This window comes from Tarenaya hassleriana, unplaced genomic scaffold (genome assembly GCF_000463585.1).
Source record: "Tarenaya hassleriana unplaced genomic scaffold, ASM46358v1 Cleome28, whole genome shotgun sequence".
Classification (NCBI taxonomy): Eukaryota; Viridiplantae; Streptophyta; class Magnoliopsida; order Brassicales; family Cleomaceae; genus Tarenaya; species Tarenaya hassleriana.
In genome coordinates this window covers 1,812,683-1,837,852 of record NW_010966021.1, presented here as the reverse complement: position 1 = coordinate 1,837,852, position 25,170 = coordinate 1,812,683, and the positions used below count along the sequence as shown (strand labels likewise).

The 25,170-nt window shown below is 33.8% G+C and overlaps 1 protein-coding gene and 3 long non-coding RNA genes across 13 annotated transcripts; 3 read left to right on the top strand and 1 right to left on the bottom strand.

Annotated features, from left to right (window-relative positions):
* The first annotated feature begins 1,348 nt into the window (after nucleotides 1-1,348).
* On the top strand, nucleotides 1,349-2,154 carry LOC104818009. The gene is made up of 3 exons (XR_772593.1): nucleotides 1,349-1,621; nucleotides 1,780-1,853; nucleotides 1,958-2,154. It is a non-coding gene; the product is annotated as an uncharacterized LOC104818009 (long non-coding RNA).
* Nucleotides 2,155-4,665: 2,511 nt separating this feature from the next.
* Nucleotides 4,666-5,616, top strand: LOC104818010. Its single transcript, XR_772594.2, has 3 exons — nucleotides 4,666-5,025; nucleotides 5,184-5,244; nucleotides 5,369-5,616. It is a non-coding gene; the product is annotated as an uncharacterized LOC104818010 (long non-coding RNA).
* A 5,666-nt stretch (nucleotides 5,617-11,282) lies between these two features.
* Nucleotides 11,283-12,141, top strand: LOC104818008. Its single transcript, XR_772592.1, has 3 exons — nucleotides 11,283-11,634; nucleotides 11,791-11,851; nucleotides 11,979-12,141. It is a non-coding gene; the product is annotated as an uncharacterized LOC104818008 (long non-coding RNA).
* A 3,954-nt stretch (nucleotides 12,142-16,095) lies between these two features.
* On the bottom strand, nucleotides 16,096-22,318 carry LOC104818006 (TSK-associating protein 1). 10 transcript variants are annotated; one of them, XM_010547432.2, is made up of 31 exons: nucleotides 22,146-22,317; nucleotides 21,991-22,060; nucleotides 21,791-21,859; nucleotides 21,557-21,702; nucleotides 21,352-21,409; nucleotides 21,137-21,205; nucleotides 20,959-21,003; nucleotides 20,814-20,882; nucleotides 20,680-20,727; nucleotides 20,491-20,547; nucleotides 20,342-20,389; nucleotides 20,167-20,232; nucleotides 20,024-20,071; nucleotides 19,852-19,917; nucleotides 19,700-19,747; nucleotides 19,535-19,603; nucleotides 19,388-19,435; nucleotides 19,227-19,292; nucleotides 19,078-19,125; nucleotides 18,849-18,914; nucleotides 18,714-18,761; nucleotides 18,522-18,587; nucleotides 18,388-18,435; nucleotides 18,221-18,286; nucleotides 18,086-18,133; nucleotides 17,927-17,986; nucleotides 17,809-17,856; nucleotides 17,585-17,620; nucleotides 17,432-17,488; nucleotides 17,187-17,314; nucleotides 16,096-17,095 (listed from the first exon to the last, which is right to left on the bottom strand). In XM_010547432.2, the coding sequence occupies exons 1-31, from the start codon at nucleotides 22,218-22,220 to the stop codon at nucleotides 16,364-16,366; spliced, it is 2,616 nt and encodes an 871-aa protein (XP_010545734.1). In that variant the 5' UTR covers nucleotides 22,221-22,317; the 3' UTR covers nucleotides 16,096-16,363. The 10 variants fall into 10 exon arrangements, with proteins under 10 accessions (XP_010545734.1, XP_010545737.1, XP_010545736.1 ...); XM_010547435.2 differs by lacking the exons at nucleotides 18,221-18,286; nucleotides 18,388-18,435 and having other exon boundaries at nucleotides 22,146-22,318; XM_010547434.2 differs by lacking the exons at nucleotides 19,227-19,292; nucleotides 19,388-19,435.
* Between the last annotated feature and the right edge of the window lie 2,852 nt (nucleotides 22,319-25,170).

The window sequence follows — 25,170 nt, the reverse complement described above, 5'->3', positions numbered from 1 at the left end:
TACCCATACTGAAATTGCTCTAGAATCAGCACGTTTAACTTTGGAGTTCTTTCGGGATAGTCAACCGAAAAGGTAGGTGCACATTATTGCTATGAGTAGTCCAACTAATTCTTTTTATGTTATCTCAAACCTATATAGTCCTCGGATCTCTCATATTCGAGTGCGTTCGATTGATTCTTGTATCTCTTTGGCCTTAGTGGTACTCGGAAAGCCACACCTTGACCGTGTCATCGTACTGATGAACACTCCTAACCCTCATCGTAGCTTGGGATATCACAAGGTGGAACGGTGTACCAATGAAAAGACCTTAACACTTATGGTTATAATACTTTTCTAGAGCACCAATTGCACGGTGTGACGCGAGAGGAACACTAGGCTACATGACATCCATACTCGCTCGAGACATTCTCACAACCCGTCGAAGTTAACATCCATTCAAAATGTATGGAAGACCGACCATTCGCAGGACACGTTGCTCACAATCTGGTTCCGATTCTTTGATCATCTTTTACTGCTTATGACACAGTTTTGTATCTTGGCTATTTTAGGTTAGGGCCTGGCCCCTCGTCTATATTCACGGCTATCAACAGTCTGGCCACCCCCTTTGTAAGAACCTTTTCACATATATACAGTTTACAGTTAACAAAAGATATCAAAATTTAGACAATATATCAATTCTCTAAAATCCTATCCATACTAGATTGAGGCAAAACGATATCGCATTCCAACTCTTGATATTCACACTCAATCTCTTTGGCATCCATTACAATTAAAAAACTTTTAAATCTAGAAAAAAAAATATTGATATGGAACTAAAATGTCAAACATAAGAAGAGAAAGCATTTTCATATATATAAATCAAACCAAAATCTAATCAAACCATTCGAGTATATATATAATGTCCTTATTTAGTCATTTTGAATTTCTTTTTTGACAACAATTAAAAACAAAAGAGAAAAAATATTAATATTCTCAAAATCTATATAGCATGTAACCAGTTTCTTCCTCACAAATTTTGTTATTGCGCACATCCATAGTATATTCCAATTGTATTGTTGTCATTGAAACCGGTGAAACGAAAAGCGGAATGGTAAATAATTTGTACAACTTGTGTAAATTAATGATTGGATGAGAAAAAACCATTACATTTTGTTTTTTCTTGTGGTGGAAAATTTAATGCCTAAAATAAACAATGCTACATAAATATATATATAGATGTTAGGGCTTACACAAACTCCATCTTGTTCAAAAAAGAAAAAGAAAAGAAAAGATAGAAAAGACTAAGGCATGAAGATGAACATCACAAAACTAGCCTTATTAGGGTTTGTGTTGGTGGGCATGCTGATAAGTGAAGTAAGGGCCGACAAGTTTAGTGTTTGCTATCACAAATGTTTTAACAAATGTGCTTACCCAAAAGCCAATAAAATGAACGTGACATGCGGAATCAAATGTACTGCGCAATGTGTCGTATCGTTCCATCCCAAACACGGAGGCAACACCCTTTCACGTCAACAATCCAATTCCGATTCTGATTCTTATGAAATCGATGATGGCAAGATGGATCCTAGTGTTTATTGTAAACTTGGTTGTACAGTCCATTCTTGCGTTGATTCTCTAGCCGGTAATTGATTCTTACATCTCATTTTCTTATCTTTTTTTTCGATTAGGAAAATATTAGTTTTAGTTCAATATATAGAATTTTAATATATAATGTAGCCCTTTAATAAGATTTAACGGTTATATACAATCTAACTTTATTTCTATTGATGGATCATGCAGATGCGTTCAAAGTGGAGAAATGTTACAAGAATTGTGTCCGAAGGGTTTGCAAAACCTAGTGATAAAATTCACAGGTTCAATTAAATTTATTTTTTTTCATTTAAAAAAAACTGTAACTGAAGTTTCCTTTATTTTTTGAACTATTTTGAGTAAAGTTTTTGTTTCTATATTATGGCAGGAGACTTAATTACAAGGCTGATCATTTCATCCTTTATTATTATTCCACCTTCCACATTCAAACCCACCACGACATGATGATGAGATGTAATCGTTAAATAAACAGTGATTAAAAAATTGATATGTGTCGGTTTATAACAATCGTTATACGCGGAATCGTAAATTATTATTATTGGCTTTTTAATATTTCTTTTGTGTTAATCTTGTTTTTAATTTTTTTCATTTATTGTAACATATATATTTTTTATGTTCTACAAAACTATTTTTTATTCTAAATTCTTATTGTATGATTTTTTCCAATACTTTTGTCTCGTTTCTGATTAATTATCACTTTACCTTATTTCCTTATCGTTTATTGATTTGACATTTAGTTATGATGAACATATCTCTAGTAACACTGACATAGAAAATTTTGAAAACATAGTGAGAAATTATGAATATTATTACAAAGATTCTTAAGATATTTTGGAAACAAATAAATCAATATTAATTCCTTACAAATAAATATTCCTTAAAATAAATACTTTGACTCTGAAATGAATTAAAATTAAAAAATAAAAAGAGAAAAAAATACCAACAAAGTAGAAAACGAATTATTCACTGATTTGAATCCAATATGCCTCCATGATCTGAGCTTCAGCTACGGGCGTCAATCGTGTCGGTCTAAACCCACACTCGACCGAGATTTTCAGGCTCGGGATTAGTCTCAGGATGTGCCAATTTTAGGACCTATATGATCAAGTCTGAAGTATTCGTCTCTATAAATTCTAGCTTCGGATCGGGTTGAGCCATGCCAAACCGGCCTACTCAATTCTTTTGTAAATTTATTTGTTTTCTTTTTTTCAATTTTTTTTTGAAAAAATATCGATATTTTGGATTTGACCCGTATTGGGCCGAAGGTCGGATTGAGCCCGACCTGGAAGCCCAATGTTTATCGAGCCAAAATGTTTAGGCCTCAAACCTCATATTTTTCGAGTGGACTCGATTCGGGCATTGGACCTAAATTGACACTCCTAACTTCAACCATCGACAGGGAGGCTCTTTGCAAAGAGAATGTGTCTGGTTTTTAACAGGAAAGTGATATGTTGTCGTGTTCAGAATTTTGGAGTAAATATTTTATTTTGGTATATAAACATACTTTTCACCGGGGATCATTTATTGGCATGAGGTTTGAACAACTTATCTACTTGTTTGATGTGGGATAATGAGGATGAGTTAATAAACCATTTGTTCTTTACTTGTCACTACACTTCTGTGATACGAGCATCTTTCCTTTGTCATACCCTATACTACCCGACAAACTTGCACCTCATTTTCGGACCAGGTAAACTGGGTGTGTAATGACCTGTGACTGCTATAAATTATCGAAACTGCCCTTACACTGCAACACGAGACCTTCCAGCGTGTTTTGTTCTCACTTGCATACATATCGAGACTCTTTTCAGTAGGTCACCCATACTGAAATTGCTCTAGAATTAGCACGTTTAACTTTGAAGTTCTTTCGGGATAGTCAACCGAAAAGGTAGGTGCACATTATTGCTATGAGTAGTCCAAGTAATTCTTTTTATGTTATCTCAGACCTATATAGTCCTCGGATCTCTCATATTCGAGTGCATTCGATTGATTCCTGTATCTCTTTGGCCTTAATGGTACTCGGGAAGCTACATCTTGACCGTGCCATCGCACTGACGAACACTCCTAACCCTCATCGTAGCTCGGGATATCACAGGGTGGAACGGTGTACCAATGAAAAGACCTTAACACTTATGGTTATAATACTTTTCTAGAGCACCAATTGCACGGTGTGACGCGAGAGGAACACTAGGCTATATGTCATCCATACTCGCTCGAGACATTCTCACAACCCGTCAAAGTTAACATCCATTCAAAATGTATGGAAGACCGACCATTCGCAGGACACATTGCTCACAATCTGGTTCCGATTCTTTGATCATCTTTTACTGCTTATGACACACTTTTGTATCCTGACTATTTTAGGTTGGGGACTGGCCCCTCGTCTGTATTCACGGCTATCAACAATCTGGCCACCCCTTTGTAAGAACCTTTTCACATATATACAGTTTACAGTTAACAAAAAATAATCACAATTTAGACAATATATCAATTCTCTAACATCCTATCCATACTAGATTGAGGTAAAACGATATCGCATTCTAACTCTTGATATTGACACTCAATCTCTTTGGCATCCATTACATTAAAAAACTTTTAAATCTAGAAAAAAAATATTGATATGGAACTTAAATGTCAAACCTAAGAAGAGAAAGCATTTTCATATATATAAATCAAACCAAAATCTAATCAAACCACTCGAGTATATATATAATGTCCTTATTTAGTCATTTTGAATTTCTTTTTTGACAACAATTAAAAACAAAAGAGAAAAAATATTAATATTCTCAAAATCTATATAGCATGTAACCAGTTTCTTCCTCACAAATTTTGTTATTGCGCACATCCATAGTATATTCCAATTGTATTGTTGTCATTGAAACCGGTGAAACGAAAAGCGGAATGGTAAATAATTTGTACAACTTGTGTAAATTAATGATTGGATGAGAAAAAACCATTACATTTTGTTTTTTCTTGTGGTGGAAAATTTAATGCCTAAAATAAACAATGCTACATAACTATATATATAGATGTTAGGGCTTACACAAACTCCATCTTGTTCAAAAAAGAAAAAGAAAAGAAAAGATAGAAAAGACTAAGGCATGAAGATGACCATCACAAAACTAGCCATATTAGGGTTTGTGTTGGTGGGCGTGTTGATAAGTGAAGTAAGGGCCGACAAGTTTAGTGTTTGCTATCACAAATGTTTTAACAAATGTGCTTACCCAAAAGCCAATAAAATGAACGTGACATGCGGAATCAAATGTACTGCGCAATGTGTCGTATCGTTCCATCCCAAACGCGGAGGCAACACCCTTTCACGTCCACAATCCAATTCCGATTCTGATTCTTATGAAATCGATGATGGCAAGATGGATCCTAGTGTTTATTGTAAACTTGGTTGTACAGTCCATTCTTGCGTTGATTCTCTAGCCGGTAAATGATTCTTATATCTCATTTTCTTATCTCTTTTCTCGATTAGGAAAATAGTAGTTTCAGTTCAATATATAGAATTAGAATATATGATGTAGCCCTTGAGTAGGATATAACAGTTATATATAATCTACCTTTATTTCTATTGATGGATCATGCAGATGCATTCAAAGTGGAGAGATGCTACAAGAATTGTGCCCGAAGGGTTTGTAAAACCTAGTGGTAAAATTCACTAAAGTTAGATTAAATTCATTTTTTCATTTAAAAAAACACTGTGACTGAAGTTTTCTTTATTTTTTGGATTTTATCGTGACATTTGCTTTTCTATTTTTTTAAACTATGGCAGGAGACTTAATTGCAAGACTGACATCCTTTACTATTCCTCCACGTTCCACATTCAAATCCACCACCACATGAAGATGAGATGTAATAGTTAAGTAAACAATGATTAGAAAATTGTTATGTGTGCGGTTTATAACAATCGTTATACACAGAATCACAAATTATTAATTGGCTTTTTAACATTTCTTTTGTATTAATCCTATTTTTAATTTTTTCATTTATTATAACATGTATATTTTTTTATGTTCTATGAAACTATTTGCTATCCTAATTTGTTATTGTATGATTTTTTCGCATAATTCTTATCTCATATCTTATTGATTACCACTTTACCTAATTTCTTTATCGTTTATTGATTTGACATTCAGCTCTAATATGTGCATATCTCTAGTAACATTGACTTAGAAAATTTTAAAAATATAGTGAGAAATTATGAATATTATTACAAAGCTTCTTAAGATATTTTAGGAACAAATAAATCAATATTTAATTTCGTATAAACAAATAATCCTTAAAATAAATACTTTGAATTTGAAACGAATTAAAATTAAAAAATAAAAAGAGAGAAAAAAATACCAACAAAGTAGAAAACAAATTATTCATTGCTTTGAATCCAACATGCTTCAGCTACAGGTGTCAATCGGGTTAGCCCAAACCCACACTCGACCGAGAATTTTGGGCTTGGAGTTAGGCTCGGGTTGGGCCAATTCTTTAGTACCTATATGATTAAATCTGAAGTTCGACTCTATAAATTTCGGCTTCGGATCGGGTCGAGCCATGCCAGACCGGGCTACTCAATTCTTTTGTAAATTTATTTGTTTTTTTTTCAATTTTTTTAAAAAAAATATCGAGATTTTTTATTGACTCGTACCGGGCCAAAGGTCGGATTGAGCTCGACCCGGAAGACCAATTTTTTTCGAGCCAAAACATTTAGGCAATAACCCTGACATTTTTCGAGTGGACTCGATCCAAGCTTTGGGCCTAAATTGACACTCCTAATTTCAACCATCTACAGAGAGGCTCATGCAAATAAAATGTGTTTGATTTTTAACAGACAAGTGATATGTTGTTGTATTCAGAATTTTGGAGTAAATATTGTATTTTAGTATACAAACAGACTTTTCACCGGGGATCTTTTATTGGCATGAGGTTTGAACAACTTATCTACTTGTCTGATGTGGGATAATGAGGATGAGTTAATAAACCATATGTTCTTCATTTATCACTACATTTTTGCGATATGGGCATCTCTCCTTTGCCATGCCCCCTATCCAATAAACTTGCACGTCATTTTTGGGCCAGGTAAACAGGGTGGAACGGTGCACCAATGATGGGACCTTGACACTTATGGTTATAATACTTTTCTAGAGCACAAATTGTATGGTATGATGCGAGAGGAATACTAGGCTACATGACATCCATACTCCTCGGTACATTCTCACAACCCCCCATCGAAGTTAACATCCATTCAAAGTGTATGAAAACTGACAACTCGCAGGACACACTGCTCACAATCTAGTTCCGATTCTTTGATCATTTTTTACTACTTATGATACACTTTTGTATCCTGGACTATTTTGGACTAAGGCTTCACCCTGTCTGTATTCACGGCAATTAACAATCTGGTCACCGCTTTGTAAGAACCTTCTCACACATATACAGTTTACAATTAAAAAAATAATCACATTTAGATAATATATCAATTCTCTAACATCTTATCCATACTAGATTGAAGCAAAACAATAACTCCAACTCTTGATGTTGTTCACACTCAATCTCGTTGGCATCCATTACGATTAAAATTTTTAAATCTGGAAAAAATATTGATATGGATCTTAAATGTCCAACTTAAGCACACAAAGCATTTTCTTATATAAATCAAACCAAACTCTAATCAAACCACTCGAATATATATATATATATATATATATATATATATATATACACACACACACAACATTCTTATTTCGTCATTGTTGCTTTTCTTCTTTTTTACAATTATTAAAAAAACAAAAGAGAAAAAATTAGTAATATTTTCAAAATCTATATAGCATGTAAATTATTTCTTCCTCACAAATTTTATTATTGAGCACATCCATAGCATATTCCAATTGCATTGTTGTCACTGAAATCGGTGAAACAAAAAGCGGAATGGTAAATAATTTATACAACTACTGTAAATTAATGATTGGATGAGAAAAATCCATTACATTTTGTTTTTGCTTGTGGTGGAAAATTTAATACCTAAAATAAACAACGCGACATAACTATATATATATAGATGGTAAGTCTTACACAAACTCCATCTTGTTCAAAAAAAGAAAAGAAAAGAAAAGAAAAGAAAATATAGAAAAGACTAAGGCATGAAGATGAACATCACAAAACTAGCCTTATTAGGGTTTGTGTTGGTGGGCATGCTGATAAGTGAAGTAAGGGCCGACAAGTTTAGTGTTTGCTATCACAAATGTTTTAACAAATGTGCTTACCCAAAAGCCAATAAAATGAACGTGACATGCGGAATCAAATGTACTGCGCAATATGTTGTATCGTTCCATCCCAAACGCGGAGGCAATACCCTTTTACGTCCAAAATCCAATTCCGATTCTGATTCTTATGAAATCGATGATGGCAAGATGGATCCTAGTGTTTATTGTAAACTTGGTTGTACAGTCCATTCTTGCGTTGATTCTCTAGCCGGTAATTGATTCTTACATCTCATTTTCTTATCTTTTTTTTCGATTAGGAAAATATTAGTTTTAGTTCAATATATAGAATTTTAATATATAATGTAGCCTTTTAGTAAGATTTAACGGTTATATACAATCTAACTTTATTTCTATTGATGGATCATGCAGATGCGTTCAAAGTGGAGAAATGTATTGAAAAATAAAATGCGGAAATTAAATTAGAAAGAAAGAACAAAAGATAAAAGAACGGAAACACTTTTATTGCTACATCTCTTCTTCTTGTTACATTACAATAAAAATAATCCATACATTTATAGGAAAAATTATTGAAAGAAACAAGGAAATAAAGATACGAAAGAAACAAATAAGGCAAAATATAATTATCACGATATATATTTTATTCTTAATCGATATTATGCCTTTAATTGTTATCAATCATATCAAATCTCCATATTTTGTTTCTATTTCAACAAAATGCTACAAGAATTGTGTCCGAAGGGTTTGCAAAACCTAGTGATAAAATTCACAGGTTCAATTAAATTTATTTTTTTCATTTAAAAAAACTGTAATTGAAATTTCCTTTATTTTTTGAACTATTTTGAGTAAAAAAAATTTCTATATTATGGCAGGAGACTTAATTACAAGGCTGATCATTCCATCCTTTATTATTATTCCACCTTCCACATTCAAACCCACCACGACATGATGATGAGATGTAATCGTTAAATAAACAGTGATTAAAAAATTGATATGTGTCGGTTTATAACAATCGTTATACGCGGAATCGTAAATTATTATTATTGGCTTTTAAATATTTCTTTTGTGTTAATATTTTTTTTAATTTTTTTTTCATTTATTGTAACATATATTTTTTTATGTTCTACAAAACTATTTTTTATTCTAAATTATTATTGTATGATTTTTTCCAATACTTTTGTCTCGTATCTGATTAATTATCATTTTACCTTATTTCGTTATCGTTTATTGATTTGACATTTAGTTCTGATGAACATATCTCTAGTAACACTGACATAGAAAATTTTGAAAACATAGTGAGAAATTATGAATATTATTACAATGATTCTTAAGATATTTTGGAAACAAATAAATCAATATTAATTCCTTACAAATAAATATTCTTTAAAATAAATACTTTGACTCTGAAATGAATTAAAATTAAAAAATAAAAAGAGAAAAAAATACCAACAAAGTAGAAAACAAATTTTTCACTGATTTAAATCCAACATGCCTCCATGATCTGAACTTCAGCTATGGGTGTCAATCGTGTCGGTCTAAACCCACATTCGACCGACATTTTCGGGCTCGGGATTAGTCTCAGGATGTGCCAATTTTAGGAACTATATGATTAAGTCTGAAGTATCCATCTCTATAAATTCTGGCTTCGGATCGGGTTGAGCCATGCCAAACCGGTCTACTCAATTCTTTTGTAAATTTATTTGTTTTCTTTTTTTCAATTTTTTTTTTTTTGAAAAAATATCGAGATTTTGGATTTGACCCGTATTGGGCCGAAGGTCGGATTGAGCCCGACCCGGAAGTCCAATGTTTATCGAGCCAAAATGTTTAGGCCTCAAATGTCATATTTTTCGAGTGGACTCGATTCGGGCTTTGGACCTAAATTGACACTCCTAACTTCAACCATCGACAGACAGACTCTTGCATAGAGAATGTGTCTGGTTTTTAACAGGCAAGTGATATGTTGTCGTGTTCAGAATTTTGGAGTAAATATTTTATTTTGGTATATAAACAGACTTTTCACCGAGGATCATTTATTGGCATGAGGTTTGAATAGGGGTGTCAAAATGGTCGGGCCAGGCCGACCCGTCCGAACCCGACAAAAGCCAGGCCCGGCCCGAAACACATGCGGGCTTAAAATGTTGGGCCCGAGGCCCGGTCCAATGGGCTTTTTTCGGGTTCGGATCGGGCTTCGGGCTTTTAAAAAAAATAATAACAAATTAAAAATAAAAATTATTAATAAATAATTATCAAAATAGAAAAAAAAAATAATATATACTAAAGATAATAAAAAATAAAGTTTTGATAAAAACATTTATTAATATATATGTGAATTTAAGAGAAATTAAAACTCAAAATTTTTAATTTTTATATAATAATAAATTTTATTTAAATATTAGTGAATTAATATGCATATATTTATGCATGTATATATATATATTTATCTATATCTATATATATTTATGTTATATAATATATAATACATCTATTTTTTGGGCCGACGGGCCGGGTCGGGCTAGCCCGGCCCGAGCCCGTATTTTGGCCCGCATTTTACGGGTCGGGCCGGCCCGGCCCGATGGACGATCAGGCTTCAATTTCTTAGGCCCAACCCGTAAATTTTACGGGCGGGCTCGGCCGGGTAACGGGCCTCGGGCTTTTTTGACACCCCTAGGTTTGAACAACTTATCTACTTGTCTGATGTGGGATAATGAGGATGAGTTAACATCCATTCAAAGTGTATGGAAGACCGACAACTTGCAAGACACGCTCCACACAATCTGGTTCCGAGTCTTTGAACATTTTTGACTGCTTATGACACACTTTTGTATCTTGAGCAATTTTGGACTAGGGTTTCACCCCGTCTGTATTCACAACAATTAACAATCTGGCCACCCCTTTGTAAAAACCTTCTCACATATAAACAGTTTACAATTAACATAAAATAATCAAAATTTAGACAATATATCAATTCTCCAACATCCTATCCATAGTAGATTGAGGCAAAACGATATTGCACTCCAACTCTTGATGTTCACACTCAATCTCGTTGGTATCCATTACGATTAAAAACTTTTAAATCTGAAAAAATATCGATATGGATCTTAAATGTCAAACTTAAGCACACAAAGCATTTTCATATATATCAATCAAACCAAACTCTAATCAAACCACTCGAATATATATATATAGCATGTAAATTGTTTCTTCCTCACAAATTTTGTTATTGCGCATATCCATAGCATATTCCAATTGCATTGTTGTCACTGAAACCGGTGAAACGAAAAGCAGAATGGTAAATAATTTGTACAACTAGTGTAAATTAATGATTGGATGAGAAAAAACCATTACATATTGTTTTTTCTTGTGGTGGAAAATTTAATGCCTAAAATAAACAATGCTACATGACTATATATATAGATGGTAGAGTTTACACAAATTCCATCTTGTTCAAAAAAAGAAAAAGAAAAGAAAAGAAAAGATAGAAGAGACTAAGGCATGAAGATGAACATCACAAAACTAGCCATATTAGGGTTTGTGTTGGTGGGCATGCTGATAAGTGAAGTAAGGGCCGACAAGTTTAGTGTTTGCTATCACAAATGTTTTAACAAATGTGCTTACCCAAAAGCCAACAAAATGAACGTGACATGCGGAATCAAATGTACTGCGCAATGTGTTGTATCGTTCCATCCCAAACGCGGAGGCAACACCCTTTTACGTCCACAATCCAATTCCGATTCTGATTCTTATGAAATCGATGATAGCAAGATGGATCCTAGTGTTTATTGTAAACTTGGTTGTACAGTCCATTCTTGCGTTGATTCTCTAGCCGGTAAATGATTCTTATATCTCATTTTCTTATCTTTTTTTTATTAGGAAATTATTAGTTTTAGTTCAATATATAGAATTTGAATATATGATGTAGCCCTTGAGTAGGATTTGACGGTTATATATAATCTAACTTAATTTCTATTGATGGATCATGCAGATGCGTTCAAAGTGGAGAAATGCTACAAGAATTGTGCCCGAAGGGTTTGCAAAACTTAGTGGTAAAATTCACTAAGGTTCAATTAAATTCATTTTTTTCATTTAAAAAAAACTGTAACTGAAGTTTCCTTTATTTTTTGGACTGTTTCATGACATTTTTTTTTCTATCTTTTTTCTAAATTATGGTAGGAGACTTAATTACAAGACTGGCCATTCCATGACAACTAACTACTACATGATGATGAGATGTAATAGTTAAGTAAACAGTGATTAAAAAATTTATATGTGTGCGGTTTATAACAATCGTTACACACAGAATCACAAATTTTTATTATTATTGACTTTTTAACATTTCTTTTGTCTTAATCCTATTTTTAATTTTTTTCATTCATTATAACATGTATATTTTTTATGTTCTCTGAAACTATTTATTATCCTAATTTCTTATTGTATGGGTTTTTTTAGCATAACTCTTGTATCTGATCGATTACCATTTTACCTAATTCCTTTGTCGTTTATTGATTTGATATTCGATTCTGACTACATATCTCTAGTAACATTGACTTAGAAAATTTTAAAAATATAGTGAGAAATTATGAATATAATTACAAAGACTCTTAAGATATTTTGGAAACAAATAAATCAATATTTAATTTCGTAGAAACAAATATTTCTTAAAAAAATACTTTGACTTTGAAGCGAATTAAAATTAAAAAAAAAAAGAAAAAATATACCAACAAAAGTATAAAATTAATTATTCATTGTTTTGAATACATGCTTCTATGTTCTGAACTTCAACTAGGGCATCAATCTGATCGACCCAAACCCATACTCGACCCGAGAATTTTGGGCTCAGGTCAGGCTCGGGCCGAGCCAATTTTTTAGGACCTATATAATTATGTTTGAAATCCAACTCCACACATTTCAACTTCGGATCAGGTCGGGTCAAGCCGGACTGGCCTAATCAATTCTTTTGTCAAATTATTTTTTTTCTTTTTTTCGATTTTTTTTGAAAAAAATATCGAATTTTTTTATTGACCCGAATCAGGCCAAAGCTCGAGTTGAGCCCGGCCCGGATGCTTAGTTTTTTTCGAGCCAAAACATTTAGGCTTGAACCCCGACATTTTTCAAATGGACTCGAGTCGGGTTTTAGGCCTAAATTGACACCCTAACTTCAACCATCGAGAGAGAGAGTAGTAAGAGAAGCTCTTGCAAATAGAATGTGTCTGATTTTTTAACAGACAAGTGATATGTTATTTGTTCGGAATTTTAGAGTTAATATTTTATTTTAATATGATAATTCAACTTTTAACGTACCGGACAATAATTTTTTCTCACGGTGTTATTAATATGTCCGATAATACTTTTTTTTTCTAAATTTATCAATGTTTATGCTCCATGAAAAACCAAACACTCACCATGTAGTTTCATGCAGCATCGGATCTAAACAAGAATAATATAAACACTGCTTACAATAATAACGTATAGATGCGTGACAGTAATTAAAGATCAATTAAATGAACCCAAACATAGTTCAACCGGTGAAACGATGGCGCAAATCGTTGTTCCGTTCACGAGTTCGAAACTCAATTTTCGAGAGAGAGCATATAATCAAAATCATATGGTTAGCTCTCATTCATGGGGATTAGTGTGAATCTTGATTCAAGATATACGATTATCTAAAAAAAATTCAATCAAATGAGTGTCATCTTAATCAAAACGGTTATAAACAATATTTGAATAGTCAAAAGCTAAGACTTTTGAAACAAAAACAAAGTGGTCGACCTAACTAGATCCTAAATTAGTAAACGCTAAACAAATTAAGAAAGATATTATTATCAAATTTGAACGAAAAGAAAATCTAGAAATACTATTATTGGGAAAATAGAAACCCTAAGGAATGCATATATAAACTTCACCTTGCCCCGAGGAGAAAATTTAAAAAAAAAATAAACCAAAAACATCATAAGGAAACTAAATCGAAAAAAAGATTGGAGAGATATGGAGATTAAAAGATCAAGATTAGCCATTTTGGGGTTTGTTTTGATGATAAGTATGTTCATGAGCCATGCCTCGGCGGGTTTCGCGGACTGCTATGACGATTGCTTCTATAGATGTATGCATAGACCCAACAGAGGATGTGTTCTTCCATGTGCCCACGAATGTTGGTTCAAGCCGCCTCGAAAACCTCGTTTCAGACGTCGTAGACATTCTTCCCGACACAACACTCGAAGCTCCGTCCCCGAGACGGTCCGAGTTCTCTAATCGTTAATTAATACAATACCGGTAATTAACTGCTTTTTTCCCCCTCTTTCTATTCTTTTTTGTTCGTGTAAAAGGTATTCACTAACTCGACCGCACGCTAATAAACTAAGGTGAAAGGTTTCAATTCACGGCCTTGATGAAGTGTGAATAAGAATCCGAACCATACTAGGTCACAGGCTTTGTTCCTATCAGGGTTTTTCCAAGGTCTAATCGATGAGTCGGGTCATGAGTTGCCTTCGAACAATATTGTTCTTTGAGAATCCTGTGCAATGACACGGAGCGACACTTATCTGGGTTTTTCCGATCCTCTGGAGATATAGTTGGATTGAAAATTTGGTTAACTTCCGAATTATAAAAAATTTATGTTCTTTGAGTTTTAAAAGTTTTTAGGGTTTCAAGGAGAATCAAGTTACACCGAAACAGTTTATAGGAGTAATATGCCGAATCATGACAAAACTAGAATTACACAACAGTGCAAGAAAGTGAAAATCTTATATTCTGATATGTAAATGCGTGCGTATATATATATGTGTGTATATATATGTATATGTGCAATAAAGACCATTGCTTTAGTTTTTTATTTATTTATGTATTTTATTTATTTGCATGAATATTATATGTCATACAGATGGTTGGTTGCCTACAAAATTCAACGAAAGTACCCGAAGCCGCATAATTTATAAAGCATAATGTGTCTTTTCCTTTGTAATAATATCGCATGGTTTTTCAATTATCAAGTTATTATCACCGCATGATTTGTCAATGTTAATTATTCTTTGACTTCATATAGTATACAAATACTATTAAAAGTAACCACCGAGTCTCTCCACAATTCATCAAAACGAATATTATAAAATCCTCATATAAATTACGATTTTTTTCATACTTTATACAAATGACAGGCTTTCAAATCTTTACAAAAAACAATGAATTGTTCAAGCTAAGGCTAGTCATTAAAAAAAAACATCGACGAATTAGAATATTAAAACGGCATCCGGGATAAAAATCGAGCATTTAGAACATATGTTTGGCAATAATTATGGTATTAAAAATGTTTTCCCAATTATATTGTTCCACATATCTTATTTTATATTAAGGTTGAGTTTTTCAACATATTATATGTTTTCGCATGAATCCCATTTCATTTGGGCCCATACTCTTATTATTATAAGCACCCTTCTTTTTGTGTTTTTATTCTTCTAGAATGGGCTTCCAATCAATTTCTTAATAGGCTTTCACTCAACATCCTCAACCCCAATTTACTTATTTATTTATTTTTTTAATAGAATGGGTTTTGATCAACCTAAGGTTCCAATAAGATGCATTTTCTTTTAATCCAATCAGGTTAGGTCTTGTTTTTCATGCCATATATAAATTAATAGAATGATTTTAAAAATCTAGAATCCCTTTTGGAAAAAAAAAATAGAACATGTTCTGTCATTCCATAAAACCTCATAGAATATAATATATTATTCCACAGAATGATTACCAATAGGTAATTATTTAATTTAAGTGGAAAAAAAAATTAGTTATTAAAAGATAATATTTAGGATGGTTTATTTGGTTTATAATTTAATAATCAACTTATCTAAACGGAATAACATATAATACGTAAGCAAGCTAAATCTGATATAAAAGTCAGATGATTTTGATTTTTTTAAAAGCGAAAATATAAATTCGAAGCCAATAAAAAGTAATTAACAAATTGAAAATTTTATTTAAAAAAATACTTTTTTACCAATAAAAAATAAAATTGAACCGAATCAAATCAAATTTAACTTAAAAATCTAAAAAATATATTTTTTCTAAAACTGAAATAACCCCGTTCACAACTTCACATGAATGTGAGTGGAATCCGAATCCAAACCCGAACCAAAACCGAATAAACTATACCTAGTAATATTGAAAACAATTGACGGCTTAATAATTACTTGTCCAATTTTAATATTTTTTTTTAATTCTCATATACCACGATTTGTGAAGTTGAGCAATAAATAAAATAGGCTTTGAAAAAAAATCTCCAAAGATCTCTCACGTCTTATTCAAAATATACCATAAAATTAAATTAATAATAATTAAAAACATCGCCAGAGCGCTCAAGCTTCCCCTTTTTTTTTTTATTAAACGTTCGAAACCGTGTTTATTTCACAAGCCTCTCCCCTTCCCTCCCTCGCGTCATGAACTCCACACAAAGTCTGACAAAGAACACGACAACATAAGCTAACAAAAGCAGAACGACCTTAGCTTCCATGGCGACAACACTTCGGTCCAAACCCAATCCTCCCTCTACCTCTTCTTCTTCTCCTTCTTCAAAGTGAGTCAAGAAAAAGCAACCAAATCCTCTGTGCGTTTTCCGCAGCTTCCCGCGCAAATTCCAGCGCAGCTTCTTCCTCCTTCGCCTTACGAAACGCCGCCTGATAATCTTCTTGCGCATGCGAAGCTTCTTCCATCAGATGCATCAGACGGGTCACCAGTTCTTGGAATTTCGCGTCCACAGCCTCTTTCTCGGCCTCCAGCTTCGCCAGCAGCTTCTTTATCGCTACAATCTTTACGTACAGCTCGTCACCTTTCTGGGCTAATCCCTTTGCAGATTCGATGTCGGTTTCCACCACCGCTTGCTTCTCCTTCGCCATCTCTTTCAGTATTTTCGCTCGGCTCTGAGCCATGTGGACTCGGTTCGAAGCCTCGATCCCTTCTTCGATCACCGTCTTGTACCTCGCCAGCCGCGAGATGTAACTGACAGATACCGAGTCTAATTCCTCCAGACTCGATACAGCGGCGAGTATCCCGTTAAACTCGGACCGAGTCACGAGTTCTTGGACGGTTACACCACGAAGAGCCTTGATCTTGGCCTTCAGGGTTTCGGTTCTTTCTGTTTTTCTCAGTGACTCGGTCTGACCCGTGGAAGATAGCTCGAAGCTCGAGCCTATTCTCGACGGAACCACCACCTTTGGATTCTTGTGATTCTCGACGAGTTGACTCAGCGAGGTGGTGAGGCTCGATGTCTTGGAAACCGTGGTCTTGGAAGAAGATTCCGAGCTCTGAAACAAAATCCGAGTTAAACATGTTATGTTACAATTTGGAAATGAAGTAAAGATTGAATCTTTTTCGTCGCTTTTTTGGAACAAAAACCTGGATCGAGATATCGTCTTTGATCAGTTCATCGATGTTTATCGTTCTCGGGATCACGATCGAAGCTTCTTTGTCTTCCTTGAGACCACCGCCAAGAGAGTGTTGGTTAAAACACCCGCAGACACCGGCTGATAATATTTGTAAGGACAGAACACAAATGAAGTTATAGTTAGAGTTAGTTCACTCTTGTCATAAACCAGATGGTTTTCGCCGAAAAAAAGAACCTATAACCGATTTTGTAATACCTGATTGTTCAATCTCGAAGAAGTCGAATGTGCTTGATCCGCTCCGTTTCTTCCCCGCTGAATAAAGAAAAGTACAAACTGTCGTATAGAACTCGAAAGAGAGAGAGCGACGAAGAAAGAGATGAAACTGAAAGGGAAGAGTTCTATCCTTACATTGTTCAGTTGTTGGTTTACCGTCCGAGACAGCGGCTGCAACGAAGAAGAAGGAACGAAAAACGAAACTTTTCAAGACATTTACGAGAATGTCCTTTCTGAAACAGAATGGTTCGATACGTTTGTTTCGTTCTATATAAACGTTATTAGTTACTTAAAGGATCCCACAATATATAATTGTTAAGAGGATATCGATATATATATATATATCTCGAGGTACATACCTTCATATTCACGTTCGATCTCGTCCAACATACTTCGCCTCTTTGCAGCTGTAAACGAAACATGTTTAGAAACATCCTCGGAAAGATTGTCCGGAAGAGTCCGTACAAAAGTGTCTACCTTGTTCTTCACCACCCTTGCTTAGTTCTACCCTTAGTTCTTTCAGATTCTTTGCAGCTTCTGCAAGTGACAAAAAAAGGGTTTCCAATCTTTTTCTCCGAAATCAGAGGAACCTATATATACATATATATATATATAGATGATTATATATTGATGTACCTTCGTATTCACGTTCGATCTCATCCAACATGCTTTGTCTCTTTGCAGCTGAAACAACACCATAAGACACCAGCATTAACAACAGCGAATGTATCAGATAATGAACGAAACGTAAAGAGGGCACGGGATTTTTACATTGTTCTCCATCGTCTTTGCCCTCGGTGAAATCAACTCTCAGTTGGTGAAGACTCTTTGCAGCTTCTGCAAGTAAGAAATGGGGGAAAAAAAGACGAAAACAAAAAGAAAATACGTTAAAGATGTTACAGAAAACGTAGGGACGGATGAATGATATCTCGGGTTACCTTCATATTCACGTTCGATCTCATCCAACATGCTTTTCGTCTTTGCAGCTGTAAACAATACATAGAAAAACTGCATTAGAAGGCCGAACAGTAAAGAAACTGGATCAAAAAAGAAGAGTTGATATGTTTTTTACATTGTTCTTCATCATCCTTGCCCTCTGTGAAATCAACCCTTAGTTGATGAAGACTCTTTGCAGCTTCTGCAAGCGAGAAACGAAAAAGAACGAAACAAAAATCATGAGTAATCTTCTTGTTACCTATCCGAATCCCGATATATTTTCTAATAGAAACATAGGAACTGAACAAAGATCGGATTGAGATGTAACCTTCGTATTCACGTTCAATCTCATCCAACATGCTTTGTCTCTTCGCCGCTGTAAGAAAACACGACAAAAAAAAAGCCTTAGATGTTTGTAACGAGGTGGCAAAGAAATCAGGCAAAGCTTGAGGAGATTACTTACACTGTTCTGAATCATCCTTGCCTTCGGTGAAATCAACCTTCAGTTGGTGAATACCCTTTGCAGCAGCTTCAATAGTAATGTAATCGTTATCAAGAACGGTTCAAGATTCGATCCAGAAACAGAGAAACCGATAAAAGAAAGATATATATATATATATATTATCAAGCACGGTTCAAGATTCGATCCAGAAACAGAGGAACCGATAACAGAAAGATATAAACCGAGGTACCTTCATATTCACGTTCTATCTCATCCAACATGCTCTGTCTCTTTGCAGCTGTAACAAAGACATTCAAAACTTTTCCTTCAGAAGACTGCAGGAGAGAGAGAGAGAAAGAGGACAGAGATCGGAGAACTGTAAAGATTCTGAGTTCTTACATTGTTCTTCACCGTCTTTGTTTTCGGAGAAATCAGCCCTCAGGTGTTCAAGACTACTTGCAGCGGCTGCAGGCACCGATAGGGCGAAACAAGAGGATAGTCAAGATTCGCGTTCTTGCAGCAAGAAACGGTTCAACAAAAAAATCGATACCTTAACGTACCTTCGTATTCCCGTTCAATCTCTTCCAACATACTCTGTCTCTTCGCAGCTATATCAAAGGCATATCGATACACATCCTCAGACAACTGTAATAGAGACATTGAATAAGACAGAATAGAAAAAACACAGAGGACAAGGTTTTACTTACATTGTTCTTCATCATCGCCCTTGCTTTCTGAGAAATCAACCTTCAGTTTCTCAAGACTGCTTGCTGCAGCTGCAAGATACAAAAAAAAAGACAAAAAAAATATATAATTAATATTCGTTTTGATTTGTATTTCTAAGAATTTCAAGAATGAAATCTGAAGGCAACCTTCATATTCGCGTTCAATCTCATCCAACATACTTATCCTCTTCGCCGCTGTAACAAGACAATATTAAAAAAAAAACACAGCATGAGAAGACTGTAAGAGAGAAACAAAGAATCAGAAATAAAAAATGGCAGAGGGGACAAAGTTCTTTTACATAGTTCTGAATCATCGTTGCCTCCACTGAAATCGGCCTTTAGTTGCTCAAGACCCTTTGCAGCAGCTGCAGCAGAGGAAAGAATACAGATGCGATACAACATCATAAGCAACGGTCCCGTTGAATTCCACGTTCAATTCCGGTAAAGATAACGGTTCAAGAAAACGTTTACCTTCGTATTCGCGTTCAATCTCTTCCAACATGCTCTGTCTCTTTGCAGCTGCGTGAAGAAACCATATAAAAAAAAAATTACCGCTTCAGCAAAACTGTTAGAAAGAATGGATCAGAATAAGTAGAGGGTACGAGGCTTTTTACATTGATCTTCGCCATCGTTGCCTTGGTTGAGATCAATCATTAGTTCTTTAAGACCAGCTGCAGCGGCTGTCAGAACGAAATCGAAAAACAAAAGACAGGATTATCACAAGTGTAAATTCAATCAAGAAACAAGGGAACTAATGAAATACAGATGATGATATATCTCAGATGTTACCTTCGTATTCACGTTCGATCTCGTCCAGCATACTTGCTCTCTTTGCAGCTGCATCAAGACATTGAAAAAACAGCATTGGAGTTATGCTATGTATGAGAAACAATAGATCAGAAAGAAAAAAAAAAGTAGATGGGATCTGAGATTTTTACATAGTTCTTCATCATTCTTGCCTCCAGTGAAATCATCTATCTTCAATTTCTTACTGGCTGCAAGTAAGAGATAGCGAAAAAAGACGGATGAACTAGCTCTTTAATGGTTTTCTTCTGCATTTCTATGGATTTTCCTGCATCTAAGAGTTTCTGAAAACAAGAAACGGCCACAAGATTTTCTCGACGTACCTTGGTGTTCTCGTTCGATCTCTTCCAACATACTTAGCCTGAGTTTAGCTGTAATAGAGACATTAAAAACAACTCAGAGAAGCTGTAGGAGAGATAAAAGGAACAGGAAAATGCAGAGGAAGACGACTTCTTACATAGTTCTTCATCCTCACCGACATTGCTGGATTCATCAGCTGTCGACTGCTTAAGCCCATTAATAGTTTCTGCAAAGTGTGAAACAAGTAAGAAGACAGATTCTTGAAGAAGAAGAACAAACAGCTAATGGTACTCTCAAGGTACCTTTGTATTCGAGTTCGATCTCATCCAACATGCTTTTCTTTGAAACTGTAACAAGACATGTATGAAACTGTCGTTACAAGAATGTTATATTCATACAAAAACCACTGTTTATTTCAAAACTTTCTCAGAAAAATAGCAGGAGAGAACAGAAACAGGCGGATATGGAGAGGATCTTTACCCTGTTCCTCCACATCCTTGTCTGTCTTGACTTCATCAGAACCCGTTTGTTTAAGACCATTGACAAGGGCTGCAATAAAAACAAACCCAGAAAGGGAATACATAACCAAACTCTTCCTTATCGGTCTAGAGAGGATAAGGCTTCATAATCTAAGAGAACTGCAGATCCGAAGAGCTAGCTAAAAGCCTAAAAGCAGAGTAAGATCTTGAACATACCTTGGTATTCAAGGTCGAATTGATCAACGATACCACCTTCACTTCCTGTAGCTTCATGCTACAGAAACAGAACTTACAAGATTGAGCAAATATGAATCAAAGTAGACCAAAAAGTTTGAATCTTTTTTATAGCCATATTGAATCACCGAATCACCCTTTTTATAATCAATCATTTTTCAAAGAGACCAGGAATCTAAAGGCTGACCTCGGTTGATTTAGTTTCCAAGGGCTTGTCATATGTATCATTGAGAGAACCCTCGGATTCATCCAACAAGGACAAGGAAATAGTTTTCTCACTCGCTGTAGTGTTTTTCTGCCCGGTTGGTTGGGTTTCACTCTGCTTCTTCGCAGCTGAAACAAGTCAACGCACGGATTTTCTCAGAAAATTTACAGGCGAGACGATGAAACCCAGAAAAAAATATCAAGAAAGAGCTCTTACTTTGATCTTCACTGTCCTTGTCTTTGTCTAAACCATCAAGATTCGGCTGTTTACGACCACCCACATCAGCTGCAATCAAGAAACCCAATTAAAAACCCCCCAAAACAAAAGGATTCAGATTCCGATTCTGTTTCAAAGATTTGCGTTCTTGTAAGAAAAACTTGAAACAAGAACATTCATTAGACAGTATCTTGACTTACATTGGTACTCATGCTCGATCAGATCCAACATACTCAATCCTCTGTTTCCTTCATCTCCAACGGCTTCATACTAAAAGTCAAAAACCCAGAAAAAGAAGAAGCTCAAGTTACGATGCTATTAATGTTTATTCTTCCCATACGTCAAGTGTTCTTACCTGACAAGAAACCTCAGTGAAGCTTGCAAGAACCAGAGACAGAAACAAACCCAGAACAAGAAACTTGTCTCCCATGGCGATTGTATTGCAGACAATGCATCCAAAGATTGAAGAAGTCGTCAATGGTGTGGAAAGCGCTTTAAATAATGAGGCTAAGGGCAAAGAGAGACCATTGTAATATGTAACTAACTGAGAAACGTGGTCTTTTTTTAAATCCACGTTCTTTTATTAATATTGTTTTCGTTCGGGTGGGTAGGTTCCTGAGCTGGTTTGTGTGAAACTGCTGACTCATTGGTTATTTGCATGTATAACTCAACACGTATAACTATATTCTATTAAAAAAAGAAAAATTCAATTATTATATCGAAATAATAACACGATGGCGAATGGTAGTGCTACAAAATTCTTTTTCTTTAGAAGGGACAAAATCATTCTCAAGGTTATGGATTTGATTCCACTTGTTGTGGAAAAAGATGTAATTTTTTGACTAAAATAGTCTACATACAAAGATTAGTCCTGAACCTAATATAAATATAGTCGGACCGAAAGCGTAGGAAACCATTATGGTTATCAAAAAAAATTATCATATATCATAATTAACAGTCCACTCCCTTTGCACTTGTTTAATAAATTCATAACCAAATTCTCTTTTGTTTAAGAAAATCAGAATTAAAAAGAATTGAATCTTTACACAGAAATTGGATAAGCATGACAATTTTTTGGTGGGTCATAATAATATACGAGCTTCTAACAATAATATTCCATGCAAACGTATATACATACGTGACAAGTGTGTATGTGTGTTAGTGTGTATATGTGTGTGTATTCCTAAAAAGACATGAAACCCACCAACAACAACAACAACAACAAAAAGTCTCCACCGTCTTGAAAAGAAAATTTGGATAAAAAAAATTATAAATTTCCTTGGAAAAAAAGATTATTTTCTCCTTTTCATCATTTTTCCAAGGGAATGGAGTGTGTGGTTGACAGGACAAATTCCAGATAATTGTGTTTAAATATTTTGTTCCCGATTTTATTTAAACATTTATGTTGATTTATTAACAAAATGGAATCTTTTAGATTACACAACACAAGTATGTGTGTATATATGATCTGCCGTCGATTTGCGATCGCATTTATAAGGGGACAGATAATCTGTAAAAAAAATATTATGAACGTGCGACATGTGAAATTTAAAATTAATAAATACAATATGATATGAATGTTTATAAGATACATATATATATGTATGGATATTCATAATATATATATATATATAACTTTTCCTCCCAAAAAAACATTAAAGTAAATCAATGTGGACCCTATGTCACCCACTCTTATGCATCATAAGCAAAAATAAATAAACTTTTACATGTTAGACTATTTTTCGGTTTCAGGCGCACGGATATCGTAATAATTGAGCTCCGCACTATAAAATAAAGAAACATTTTCAATCAAGGAAAAAGGGTGGGACGAAGATATTTCATAATTAAATAAAATAAGAAAAATACCATGGTTCAAAAAATTAAAATGAAAGTAAACCAGCCTCTTCTCAGCTCATTAAATATATAATTCGTACAACATTCACCCTTCATCAAAATATATATAAATAATTCGTGACATATCATGTTTCTCGATGAACGATATTCACGAGGTATTCAATGATTTAGATCTATCATTGACTTTTTTACTATAAAATAATTATTAAATGTCCCATTTGGATCATTATCGATTCGATATAATATAATACTCAACTGAGCTGTTAATAATAAATGGCCAATTAAATACATATTCTTTTTTCTGAATTTTCAAGTGGTATTATTCTTTCTAACTTGCGCACGAACATATTAAATCTATAGACAAAAAAATAAATCTGCATGGGCCCTGTCCATTTGAAGTTGTGGGGGAAGGCCATTGAAAGCCTCTTCCTGAGGCCAAGGGTTTGGATTGTAGAAAAATAAAGATTTGAATGATAAAGCGAAGTAGTTGAGAATTATGGAGAATTTTCACGACAGAAACTACTTATATAATATTACGTTAATAATTTAAATTATTTTTTAATATATCTAATAGTAATTACATTCACCTCATCAGTGTCTCGACTGTGTAAAGCAGATTTTTGTTCTTTTTCATTTATATTGCTACGTATATTTTTCTTTTTTACCTTACTATATATGATTTACTATATTAATATTATATATATATATATAAGCGGCTTGATGTTTATACAAAATTCACAACTTGTATAATTCATTATTCATGCATTTCTTCAGTATATATATGTATGACAAAATAGTCATTCATTTAAAGGAAAAGACAAAATGGTGAAATAAAAGCACGTGAGTTTTGTCCCAAAAAAAAAAGCACGTGAGTTAGTTACAAAGGAGAATTAGGTCTATCATCCACTCCAAGTATTGAACGTTCGACAAATAGCATCACTGCCTTAACGATTTGTCGTATTCCGGCAATATTTTTTTTCCATTTATACTTTTCTTATAAAAGGGTAATTAATTCATTTATTTTATTTTATATAAAACTTTCCATATATTTTATAATTCTATATTTCAATAAATTGTGATTTACATCTCTATATAAAAAGCAATGTTTAAATATAGTTATAAAAATATTATTACTAATTTTATCCAAGATCAGATGGTTTTATTGGGTAAGAGATGTGATAAAACTTTTTCCCAATAAATTCGAGTCCTCATTTGGAGAGAAAAATTTATGTGAATATAGTTAGTCCAAAAATTTAGTGAATTTTTTAGAAAAAAAATTATTAAAAATGAAACGTCAAAGAATAAATCGTTAAAACGACAAAAAAAAATATATAATAAAAGGCTTCCATTTTTATTTTTAGTTAGAATGATAACTAACTCAAGACGACGAAAAAAAAAAACGTGAGAGAAACTATTTTCAGGAGGCTAAGGTGGAAAAAATTGACATATTTCCAATTCATCAAATAAGATCCCCTTTCAAAAAATAATATTCATCCCATTTTTTTAAAAAAAAATCCAATTATACC